The sequence below is a fragment of the Eretmochelys imbricata genome, chromosome 6 (genome assembly GCF_965152235.1).
Source record: "Eretmochelys imbricata isolate rEreImb1 chromosome 6, rEreImb1.hap1, whole genome shotgun sequence".
In the NCBI taxonomy this organism is placed as follows: domain Eukaryota; kingdom Metazoa; phylum Chordata; order Testudines; family Cheloniidae; genus Eretmochelys; species Eretmochelys imbricata.
Window position 1 is genome coordinate 119,240,107 of NC_135577.1, and position 13,220 is coordinate 119,253,326.

The 13,220-nt window shown below is 45.4% G+C and overlaps 1 protein-coding gene across 1 annotated transcript in view; it reads right to left on the reverse strand.

Moving 5' to 3' along the window:
- The window catches only part of SYT16 (synaptotagmin 16), a 49,481-nt gene that overhangs the window by 12,160 nt on the left and 24,101 nt on the right, over window positions 1-13,220 (reverse strand). The window contains exons 3-4 of the mRNA XM_077820579.1: window positions 6,115-6,371; window positions 357-800 (exon numbers count right to left, since the gene is read on the reverse strand). Coding sequence (XP_077676705.1) covers window positions 357-800; window positions 6,115-6,371 — 701 coding nt within the window. The remainder of the gene's footprint in view (window positions 1-356; window positions 801-6,114; window positions 6,372-13,220) is intronic.

Genomic DNA, 13,220 nt, shown 5'->3' on the forward strand with positions numbered 1-13,220 from the left:
AGGGAATGAACAGAAAATCATCAAGTGATCCATCTCCTGTCGCCCATTCCCAGCTTCTGGCAAACAACCACTTTAAAAAACATGCACCCTGCTCCCTTTCAATCCTACTGAAATGTCTAAAAGGGAGCATTAGTGAATGCGTCGGGTAACATGGACGCTGAGCACTGAGCTTTCTCTAACTAGTGCTGACATTCCTCGCTTGAGACCAGGATGAAAACTGAGATCTGAATAGTGGTGCTAGGAAATGGGCCGGCAGCATGTTTAAGAATCCTTAATGAAGAAGTTGGTGCATTAGTCAAGTCAGCTGTACCCCTCCACCTCCGCCAATGATACAGTGAATTGTTTAACAGACTTACGCTCATATCGCTCCGCGGCTCCAAAACCAGTGTCACCTTCACTTCCCTCTCCTGGTTTAGGCTCCCCAGATAAAACAGTTGCTCCCCCATCATCTGTTCCCGGATCATTTTGCGCACTGCATAGAGACGGAACCTGAGTGCGTAGCTATTCAGCTTCTCTGGCTCCAGCTTATTAAAGGTCATTTTGTCTTTGAACACTGGGACGGGTCCTTTCTGAATGCTCGTCTTTCCCCGCTGTTTCTTGCTGGGCATCAGGACTGTGTGAACTTGCCAGGTGTTCACACCACTGCGGTCTTTGTCTGGGATATCCTTAGCTTCCAGGATAGTTACCAGCAGCTTTTGGCTTGAGGCCTTATAATCGAAGATGACATCTAGGTCACCACATTTAGAAATGGGTTCATGGGTACTGTGATGAGCTGGAAGACTATTCCCTCCATCATGTTCCTGCCATGGAGAGAGTAAATAAAGGTGTATATATAAAAAAGCATTTTCTTACACAGGCCCTATTAAATCAAACACCTCAAAGATCATTCGAGATAGGATAACCGGCAAACATGACAGAGACCAAATACAAGGTATGTTGGTATCTACCAATGAAAAGTGCTATATAAGAACTAGGTATTATTATTTATTATTAATTATTATTATTATTATTATAGCCTCATCAACTCAATCCCTAGATGGACTGTGGGTCTCTTTAATAGTGAAGAAATATCCTGAGCAAAGCACCATTTGCAAAAAGAATACAGACATCACCCATCCTTATGTGCATCTTCCAAATAGGCTACCCCCGACTGCGTACATCCACACTGCATCTGATACTGAGCCTCCCAGCTACAGTTGATGGGCTTGTGCACTAGCCCCCCACTTCAAGGTTTGAGAGCCAAGCCCCAGCCCAAGCTGCACCGTCTACATAGTTGTTATTCTGTCGACCCAGGCTGGGAGGGCTCCCTCCCAGATGCAGTGTAGACATACCCCAAATGTGAATACAGTATCCACCTTGAGAATGTTATATGGTCATGTGAACATACAGGAGTTGGGCCACACTTTGTGGTGTTTTTATTCTGCTCACCTCGTATTTTGAGAGCAGGCAGTCATTTAGCAAAACAAACCATCTAAATGCCCCTTTTATTCTCTTGAGGGGCCAATGCTGGTTAACTGCTGGATTCTGCACTGCATCTCATTCACAACTGAGTGGTGGGCTGTTGTTCTGAATTTGCTTGCGGCAAGAGCAGTAGAAATAGCGATACAGAAAAAGAGTCATATCAGATTGGGGGAGTGGTAAATAACGCAGAGGACAGGTCACTGACAGTGAGCTAGATCGCTTGGTAAACTGGGTGCAAGCAAACAATATGCCTTTTGATATGGCTAAATGTAGATATGTATACATCTAGGAACACAGAACTTAGGCCATATTTAGAGACTGGGGGACCATATTCTGGGAAGCAATGCCTCCGAAAAAGATTTGGGGGGTCATGGTGGATAACCCGTTGAACATGAGCTCCCAGGGTGACAAAGTGGCCAAAAAAAACAATGCAGTCCTGGGATGCATAAACAGGGGAATCTCAAGAATGAGTAGAGAGGTTATTTTACCTCTGTATTTGGCACTGGTGTGACTGCTCCTGGAATACTGTGCCCAGTGCTGGTGCTCACAATTCAAGAAGGATGCTGATCAATTAGAAAGGGTTCAGAAAAGAGTGACAAGAATGATTACAGGATTAGACAACATGCCTTATGGTGACAGACTCAAAGAGCTCAATCTATTTAGTTTAACAAAGAGAAGATTACGGGTTACAGTCTGTAAGTATCTACATGGGGAACAAATATTTAACAATGGGCTCTTCCATCTAGCAGAGGAAGGTATAACATGTTCCAGTGGTTGAAAGTTGAAGCTAGACAAATTCAGACTGGAAATAAGGCATAAGGGTAATCAACCACTGGAACAATTTACTAAGGGTCATGGTGGATTCTCCAACACTGGCAATTTTTAAATCAAGACTGGATGTTTTTCTGAAAGATCTGCTCGAGGAATTATTTGGGGGAAGGGTTTTTTTTTGGCCTGTGTTATACAGATCAGATTGGATGATCACAATGGTCCTTTCTCGCTTTGGAATCTTTGAATCAAACACTCCTTTGCTCATCTTCCACTGTGTGCGTCTCCCTCTGAAGTGCCTCTAACCTTCTCTTCACATTGAACCCTCATATTTTCATGATGAGAACTCAAAACATAAAAGCAACACGTGTGTAAAACAATTGTCAAATTACCTTTTCTTTCGGCTTCTTTAAAACATTTATTTGATTAAACAAGATGAAAAAGCCCACTGTTGCTCACTTCACCTGTTGATGGGGGTGTGCGAGTTGCTGTTTCAAGGTGCTTTTTATCTCAGAGATAGAATGTGTTTCATGTGATAAGGGGTTGATATAACAATCCATCATTTGTATTTAAACATGTGTATACACTGTACTAGGACAAGATTTCCAGTTAATACTCAGAAGGTGAATCATTGCTGGTAACTGCAAACTACCGAGGAGGGCAATTTCAAGCCTTTATCTTTTGTTTTTAAACTAACATTTCTTTTCAATATGTGGATCTAATTACAACATAGATTAGGAGCAATAATAGTGATTCCCTTAAGAAGCACTAATGGGGTCTATTTATCCAACAAAGCCAAATTTTCAACTACCTCCCATCACTCTGACAAACATTTAGGCTCCTAAATGTATAAGTGCAAAATCCCACATTTCCACTTTCACATAGGCTGGTTCCGGTAGTTTGCAGTTACCTGACTGGTGCATGCAAATACAAGTTTGAGAGAGAGAGAGAAATGCAGTGAAAAACTGGCCCCCTTGTGTCCATGCAGAATTCTTGCTAAGGCTAGCCAGAGAAGAATGACACCTAATGAACACATACAAATGGCTTGTTCCAGAACACCACAGACACAGGACTTTGCACGCGTAAGTGCAATGCAGGACAGGTTGTTCCGGAGAACCCGATCATGTGAGTGACGCTGCGTGGCAGTCAAACTACTTCTACCAAATGGCTGGAGTAAGGCTTAAGGAGCAAGTATGAGAAAGATTGCACTTCAGCCGGTTTCTCCCCATACATGCTCATTCCCATTTTTTACCATGTGCATTTGCCATTCAGGAAGTGGGATCACAATGGGTTTGTGGCTTGCTAACATTCAGCGTGGGGGACTACATTTAGTGTGTAACTTTATGTGCACCTACTTATTGCCTCTACTTGTACTTGAGCTGGAAAGCAGCAGTTTTGTGGATGATGCACAGCCCTATAGGATAAAGTATGCAAAGATGGCCTTTGTACTTCCACCATCCCTGGCTGGCTGTGCCAGTCGAGCCTCTTGGCATAACTTAGAGCCTGCTCTAAATCATGCCAACTACCAGTCCCCGCACTAAATACTAATACAGTAGCCATTGAAGAGTTGGATATCAGGCTGTCTCGACCAAGCTCTCTTAGTTTTGGCTATGTCCCTCACGCTGGCCCTAAGAAGGTGGGAGAAGTGGCAGAAGCTCCATCAACTCTCTGGCACCAGAAAATGGTTCTCCAGTGGCGTTTACCCTTCCATGGCTGGCTCTACTACCTTTAGTGATGATTTGTGCTGGCGGTGGAGCACAAAGTCAACAGCCAGCTGGCACTTCCAAAGAATTCTCTGATGTCTGGAACCTATTCATGTTCAAGTTTCCTACATGGCAGAGGCTGCTTGCAGAAGCTTAGTCCTGCTCCTCATAAAGTCACTGGTAAAATTCCCATTCCACAGCTTATGGGGGGGCCATAAATATTCTGTAAATGTACTGACTATACAAGCAACTGCACTGAAATCCAAGTGCTGTGTGGAGTTAAGTATTTCCACATGAAATAAACGTTTTTCTTTTACAGTAAGGTGTACTGATGTATCGGGCTCAATACAGGAGAAAGTGGGGGAAATTATAGGGCCTGTGACAGACAGGTCAGACTAGATAATTTGATGGTCCCTTCTCTCCTTAAACTGTATCAATCTACACGGATTTAAGACAAATACCCCTCTCAGTATAGTGTGTCTTTTTTTTTAACAGATCATGAGTACAGGACAGAGTGTATATATATGTAAAATACACATTCCTGCCAGAAAAATAAATAAATCTCACAAAGCAGGTAATTATGGGAGCAGCCTTGAAATGCCCTTTGAGTATGCACCGCAGACGCACAACATTACAGAGTTTGCCTCCAAACAGAGGCCTCTTTGAAAGTAGCACAGCAATGTTTGGGTATCTCTGGAATGTCAGAACATTTAGTTCACTCAAACAAAAATTATCTTCCATTAAGCCACACAATGCAGTCAGATAAGAAGCTACTCACAGCAAACAAATCAGGATCCAGGTGTATCTGAACTCTGTAATTCTCTATGCGCTGCTCATGTTGTTAATATACATGCACCTGGGGCAGATTGAGAGGCACATTCAAAATAGAAATGAAAAGAGGACACTCAAGATTCCGCAGCACTTGTGCACCATGATGAACACGGAATAGGCAGAGAAATGGGCACAGGATCCACAGATAGATAATCATCATGGCTCACAGTAATGTAGAAAAAAGAGTCCAGACTGTTATTGCAGGAGGTTCTGGTGTATCAGGCCATATATGCAGAGCTGATCTGTGCAGCATTCAAAATGACTGCCTATTTTTACTGCCTCTGTGTGAATGTCTGCTTTGAACAGGTCAAAAGCCCATACACTGAGAAGCTGCTTTCACTCTCTTCAATTGGGTGGAAGCAACTTGCTCACAGGAAGGGAATATTTTCTGCCAAGCCCTGTTTTTCCTGGGGCAAAAAGATTAACTTGTGCAGCTAAGGGATGATCCTTTTTGATTCAGAGATGTGCCTTTTTGTGCTTTTTTATTTTTTTTTTTAATATTGGAGGCTATTCGATACTCTTGCAGAAATTAATCAGATGCTCAATAATAATCCCCTGATTATTAATTTTTTTTATAATAAAGGAACAACCCATATTTAATCATATAGAAAGAGGAGAAGGGTAAGTAGTGAACTAACCCAAAAAGGGCTGTCTTAGAATCTGGAATATTTGCCATTGGGTATTAGCTTTGAAATAAGGGCCAAATCCTTAGGTCTGGCCAAGACCTGCCTGGTGACATATGCTGGATGCAGGAGAGGAAAAGGGGGCTGTAAACCTCCCCAGCCATGCCCCTGCCTGCTGTAGAAATGTGCTCTGTGTGTATGGAGAGCAGTGTGACAAACAGCTAGCTAAGCTAGGGAAGCCCCCAGCCGTCCCTTTAAGGCAGCTTTCCAGATGCTTCATGCTGCCTGAGCAATGGAAAGCAGCCAGAAGGGGAACTAAGGATCTGACCCAGTAATCATACACTGTATCCCTACAGACACACACCACATACACAAGCAGTAACAAATCCACTTACCTCCTTCAAAGCATGATAAAACATTGTTAGCTAATTCATAGTAACTTCTGTCATGCGGGAAATGGTTGTGATATGATTAGTGTGTGAAATCAGACAATAAAACAGCCTCTCTGAAGGAATACTAGTGAAGTCTATTCAAAATTCCAGCAGGCAAAGTATCAGGAAAAGGGAAAACATACACCAAGGTATGTGCATGCATGCACTTAGGGATTACTATCCTGGGTTGTGCCTATTGATTTTTCACTTCATTTCTTCCCTAACATTTCGGATAAGAATTCCAGACATCTTCAGGGAACAGAAACACGGTGTGTAATACAGAATAATTCACCATACCTCAGGGCTCCAAGCTGATGAGCTGTCAGTTGCGTCATTTCCTTCAAATCCCTGGTTGCTGAACGCCGTCTCCATTTGCAAGCTCCCTTCTGTGGTTTGTTGGCTAAGGCTATGGGCAATGCTAGCCTCCATTCCAGAGCCTTTGGCTTGCATGGTACCCCTACTCTCAGAGGTAGTTCTTGAATCAACAGATATGTGGTCATCTTCATGATAGGATAGGTTGTCTTGGAAACTCAGTTGGCTTAGCCCATCCAGTTCTAACAATATTCAGCAAGAAACATCATTTCAGAGTGATTAAAATAACATTCTTTTTTCTCCCCTAATTTATCCTTTTCTCCCCCCCCCCCACTACAGTAGGAGCCTGGCAGGAACAGCTCTGCTTATGAGACTGTGAGATCCCCGGCATTGAACCCACAAAAATCACACAACCCGCATAAATCAGCATTGCAAGGAATAAAAACGGCTCCTCTCCCTCTGCATCCTGAGCAGGGAATCAACCTGCCTGACACAAAGAAAGACATCGGTCACACAGGATGATCACAGGGACGTTTGGGAACACGGTGCTCAGGACGCCTACAGTATGAAGGCATCACCAGTCAAGAGACAGATCAGGCATGAAATGGAAAAGTATAATGCACGGGCTGATCCTGAGAGAAGGGTGTGGTGGAGGGAAACCAACACAATTTCCTCTTCTCAGGTGGTGGGAAGCAACACATCGGCCAGCACAGCCCAATAGGAGGACAGGGACGGGGGCATGGCTTGGGGTGGTTGACAGAATGCCTCCCCTCACACTGCATCTCTCATCTGAAGAGCTTTGGTTAAAGCTGCTCTCCAACCAAATGGAAACTCTGAGGAAGGTGGTAATGTTAACTCTACCAGTCTGAGCTTGGGTCAAACCCTCCCTGGGACACAGGGATGCTCATCGGTGCAGGGAGATGCACATTACAACTCTCCTGCCTCCCCAGGACAGCTTTTATGCATCTGACTCACAGGTCTATCCCACATGATTGAAGATGGAAATGTTACTCACGCTGACCAGTAACTGTAGTTTGTCGACATTTGTGTCCCTTTAAGTGCTCTACTTCAGGTGTGCATGTGCCTCTCATGCCCTTGGCTGGAGATTTCTAGCTAGCAGTGTCCATTTGGCCTGCATATGCGCCCTATGCCTCAGCAAACACAAAGGCTATTTACAGGCATGTGGGAAAACCACCCTCAGTTCCTTCTCTACCCAGGTGTCCCCGAGGGAACAACTGAAACAGAGGGGAAGGAGGGTGGGTAGTGGAGCCCCCAGTGGGACACATCTCAAAGAACTTCAATTACTGCACCAGGTGAGTAATCTTTTCTTCTTTGAGTAGTGTCCCAATGGGTATACCACTTCAGCTGACTTCTGAGCAGCATCCCAGGAGGAGAAGGAAGCTTCAGAACAGAGTCCAGAACTGAAGATGGTGCTACAGAGCCAAGTACCACATCAGATCTGATGGCATGGAGCAGGCAGTAGTGCTTCAAAAACATACTGAAGTCCAAGTAGTGGCTTTACATATCTCAGATACTGGAACAGTCTTCAAAAATACAGTAGATGTTGCCTGTGATCTGGTTGAATTTGCTCCTATGCCCTGAGAGGGCTGAAAACCAGCAGACTCATAAGAGGCAGAGAGACGACTCGATATCCATTTCAAAAAGTGTTTGAGCAGAGATAGAAGCCCCCTTAGAGCTATCTGCGCAGCAGATGAAGAGTCTAGGTCATCTACTAAACTGCTTATTCCTATCCAGGTAGAAGGCCAAGGCCTTTCTAACTTCCAGGGTGTAGAAATAGGATTTCTGCTGAGAGCTATCAGGTTTTGGAAATATTACCGGAAGATGGATAGACTGGGTAAGATGAAAATCCGATGTAACCTTTGGAACTAAGGATGTGGACGTAAAGAACATTGTAAAGGGTTCCAGTCTCCCTGCCCCTACAGGCCAACGTTATGGAAACTTGGAATGCCATCTTCAGAGATAAATGAAGTACGCAGCAGGTTGCCTTTGGTTTGCATGGAGGTCTCGTAAGGCGGTTTAGAATCAGGTTAAGGTCCCTAGATAGGGTGGAGTGTCTAATGTGAGGGAAGAGATTCCATAGGTCCGTAATAAAGCTAGACAATACCGGGTGACTAAAAATGGAGAATCCCTTGACCAAGGGATGAAAGGCTGATATGGCAGCCAGGTGTACTTTGACCAAGCTGATAGAAAAACCTACCGGCTGGATCTGAAATATAGGATGAGGGAAAAGGGAACCATTTCAGGCTGGAGGTAGCAACAACTGCACCAATAGATGAATCTCTTAGATTTCTGCAGGTAAGCAATGCAGGTTGGTGTTTTCCTACTGTTTAATAACACCTGCTGTACAGCCAAAGTCCATCTGTTCTGAACCATGAGAGTGCTGAAGTGGGCTCCTCATCCGAACAGGGATGAGTCAGTTAGATGGAGTTGGGCAACAGATAGGGATGTCCACACAGACATAGAGTTGCTCCTTCCACCAGTCCAGGGAGTTCTTTACTTGCAAAGGGACTGTCACCTGCCTGTCTGAGGAGTCCTTCCTTGGAGAGTAGATTGTTCTGAGCCAACCCTTAAAGCAATGGAGGTGAAGCCTTGTGTGACTGGTCACAAAAGTGCAAGCTATCATATGGCCCAAGAGTTGAAGACAGTTCCTTATTGTGTGGTCTAAGACGGGGTTTCTCAACCCATGGGTCGGGACCCAAAATCGGGTTGCAGAATGTTCCAAAGGGTCGCATGGCTGCTCCTGTGGCACCTGTCCCACGGGGCTGGCTGGGCTCGCCTCCCTACTCCAGGCACTGCAGCCGCTGGGGTCCCAGTGCCATTCAGGGTTAGCCCAGCCGTCATGACCACGTGAGTGGCACTGCAACCCCATGAGTCAGGTCACAATTCAGGTCCAGTCAGTGGAGCAGTGCCAAACCCGAGTGGTGCTGCAACCCCGGAGGTTGCAAAGTCCAGAGCAGAGAGCCAAGCCCAGCCAGCCCCACAGCAGAGGAGCTGCCTCTGTGGGGTGAGTGCCAGGCAGGGCCCAGCCCCCCCACTCCTTTAGGCACCAGGATCTGACTGAAATCACCCCAGGGGTTCCACCCCCAGACTATTTACGTAAAAGAATAAATGAACACAAATCAGACATCAAGAATGATAACATTCGAAAACCAGTTGGAGAACACTTCAGTCTCTCTGGTCACTCGATTACAGACCTAGAAGTGGCAATTCTTCAACAAAAAACTTCAGAAACAGACTCCAATGAGAGACTGCTGAATTGGAATTAATTTGCAAACTGGACACCATTAATTTAGGCTTGAATAGAGACTGGGAGTGGATGTGTCATTACACAAAGTAAAACTATTTCCCCATGTTATTTCCCCCCCTACTGTTCCGCAGACGTTCTTGTCAACTGCTGGAAATGGCCCATTTTGATTATCACTACAAAAGGGTTTTTTTCCTCTCCTGCTGGTAATAGCTCACCTCACCTGATCACTCTTGTTACAGTGTGTACGGTAACACCCATTGTTTCATGTTCTCTGTGTATATAAAATCTCCCCACTGTATTTTCCACTGCATCCATCCGATGAAGTAAGCTGTAGCTAACGAAAACTTATGCTCGGATAAATTTGTTAGTCACTAAGGTGCCACAAGTACTCCTTTTCTTTTTGCGGATACAGACTAACACAGCTGCTACTCTTAAGACTATTTACTGGGTCACGATAGGCCATAAACATTTACAGATGAGTCCTGAGCCCAAAAAGGTTGAGAACCACTGGTCTAAGGGCTTCGCTGAATTGTCTCTACCAGGCCTGAAAAGGTCACAAATCTGTCTGAAGGGTGTTATGCTCTGGTTGTCAGTAAGTCCCAGTATGCCCCTATAAACTATCCTTTGTACCAGTACCTGAATGAATTTCTTTACTTTCAGCTGCAGGCCCAACTCCTGGAACAGAGCAAGGGCCATCTGGGTGGAAGATAGCACTGCCTTGAAGGAGCAGCCCTGGAGGTACAGGAAGACTAGGATCACTTTCTGCCAAAGATAAGCTGCCACTACTGCTAGGACCTTCGAAAACATCCCTAGGGCTGAGGATAGGCTAAAGGGAAGCATTCGGTGCTGGATCAGATCTTGGCCTATGGTGATTCATAGGTATTTCCTGTGAAATGGGTGTATAATTATATGGAAGTAGGTCTCTCGTAGGTCGAGGGATGAAAACCAATATATGTCCTCCATTAAAGGAATTATAGTTGCCAGAGTCACCATCCTGAACTTTTAAGGTTTTATGAACTTGTTCAAACAGTCTTAGATCCAAGATCAGCCTCTGACCTCCGTCCCTCTTTGGCACCAGGAAATATTTTGAGTAGAAATCCCAGCCCATGAGACGAATGGACCAATTCCACTGCTCCTAGACAGAGGAGAGAGTCCATCTCTTGCCTCAGTAGAAGCTCACAAGAGGGGTCCTGAAAAGGAGTGGGAGGATTTGAACCCTCGACCAACCTATCGAAACTGCTGCTTAAATGATGCCTGGATGGTCATGGAGGGCGGTTGGGCATTTCACTTCCTCTGAAAACTGTGTTTCTTTCTGGCGGTTCTGAGAGTCTATGGTACCTGGACAACTGAGTAGGGCGTGACCTCTTGGCAGTCTGTGACCTACTAAAACTTGTCTTGCTCATTGGTGTGTAAATGCCCAAGTAACATAGGGTAACTCTGGAGTCCTTCAATGTGTGTGGAGTTGTTCGTGGTCTCTGAGAAAAAGCTTATGACCAACAAAGGGAGGTCCTCTACTGTGTTCTGAACCTCTCTTGGAAACCCCACAACTTGGGGCCATGATGCCCTGAGCATAACTGCTGCTGTAGAGATTAATCTGGCATTCTGCAGGCATTGTAGATGTCAGGCACCATTGCTTGCTTGGTACAGATGGTACTACTTGCTCTGGCTGAGCTGCTTGCATCAGTACTGGTGGCTGGATTAAGGCGCATGATGGAACCAATGGCTGAGTGAAATGCTTCGCTGTTGATGACAGGGGTGAACTCGATGGTACCCTGTCCTCACCCTCCTGACTGGTGGAGGGTTTTGATGCTCCATCTTCTTGTACTTGGAACTCCAGGACTTCACAGGCCTGCTAGTACTGGAGGAAGAGTCCTTGGCTCCAACGGTACCCACGGAGACTGAGGACCCCAACAGGGACCTGGTCTTTTCTGCAGCTGTCTCCTTAGAGTAAGAGTCCATGCACTCCCCTTTCTGGGAGTCTTCCCAGCAGTCTGCAAAGACTTCCCTTTCTTAGGGGAAGCATGCCTCAAGGTTGACCCGGCGTGATGGATCTGTCTGAAGACAGATGTATTGGGGGGAGGGGAAGTCTCCTGAGCTGGCCCAGAGGGAGGTTGCAGACTAACATTCCACGGCTAACAGTCTGAGCTTTATCTCCTGTTCTTCCTCATCCTTGACTTGAGGGCCAAACAGAAGGAAAACTCCCCTAGGCAACAGACACACTTGGAGTGCCCGTCGCTTACCGATATAGCCTTTGGGCAAGAGAGGCAGTGTTTGGAGCCTGGTGATCCAGGCATTCCCCATCCAGAGAAGACAAGTCTCCCAGAGGAAAGAGAGGGAAAACAATCCTCTCACCTAAAACTAACTATACTAATCACTAAACACAAATTTACAACCATAAACTACCTAACTGCAAGAAAAAACAGAGGGCTGAGTATGCTGTAGGTGGACATGCTAGGTTTCTGTCTCAGGCCAAGGTGGTAGAGAAAGATCTGAGGGTGATTTGCCCGTGCACCCCTATATCGCCTCGGTATCTGCCACAAGGTGGCATAATTTCAGGTTTCAGAGTAACAGCCGTGTTAGTCTGTATTCGCAAAAAGAAAAGGAGTACTTGTGGCACCTTAGAGACTAACCAATTTATTTGAGGATAAGCTTTCGTGAGCTACAGCTCACTTCATCGGATGCATACTGTGGAAAGTGTAGAAGATCTTTTTATACACACAAAGCATGAAAAAAATACCTCCCTCCACTCCACTCTCCTGCTGGTAATAGCTTATCTAAAGTGATCACTCTCTTTACAATGTGTATGATAATCAAGGTGGGCCATTTCCAGCACAAATCCAGAGTTTAACAAGAACGTCAGGGGGGAGGGAGGTGTAGGAAAAAACAAGGGGAAATAGGTTACCTTGCATAATGACTTAGCCACTCCCAGTCTCTATTCAAGCCTAAGTTAATTGTATCCAATTTGCAAATGAATTCCATTTCAACAGTTTCTCGCTGGAGTCTGGATTTGAAGTTTTTTGTTGTAATATCGCAACTTTCATGTCTGTAATCGCGTGACCAGAGAGATTGAAGTGTTCTCCGACTGGTTTATGAATGTTATAATTCTTGACATCTGATTTGTGTCCATTTATTCTTTTACGTAGAGACTGTCCAGTTTGACCAATGTACATGGCAGAGGGGCATTGCTGGCACATGATGGCATAAATCACATTGGTGGATGTGCAGGTGAACGAGCCTCTGATCGTGTGGCTGATGTGATTAGGCCCTGTGATGGTGTCCCCTGAATAGATATGTGGGCACAGTTGGCAGCGGGCTTTGTTGCAAGGATAAGTTCCTGGGTTAGTGGTTCTGTTGTGTGGTATGTGGTTGCTGGTGAGTATTTGCTTCAGGTTGCGGGGCTGTCTGTAGGCAAGGACTGGCCTGTCTCCCAAGATCTGTGAGAGTGTTGGGTCGTCCTTCAGGACAGGTGGCATAAGGCTCATGTGCAGGCCGAACGGGCACTCCTAGCTAGAAATCTTCGATCACAGGCTCGAGAGGCACATGCACACCTGAGGTGGAGCACCCATAGGGATACTCCTCGAAGAAGGTGGTTAATCATTGAGGGTAAAATTATCTTCCTTTGTCCGAACTGTGAATTTCTTATCTCCAAAGTGAAGATCTCTACTCTTTATGTACAGCACTTGTTCCTCTCCTCACCCAGAATCTGCACTGGCAACTGCGAGAGTTCTGCAGGGTACAGCGCGGAACCCGGAGTAAAATTCTCTCTGCGTTTAGGCAGATTCCATTTATAGTTTAATCAGAATCATTTGTGGCTTAATCAGAA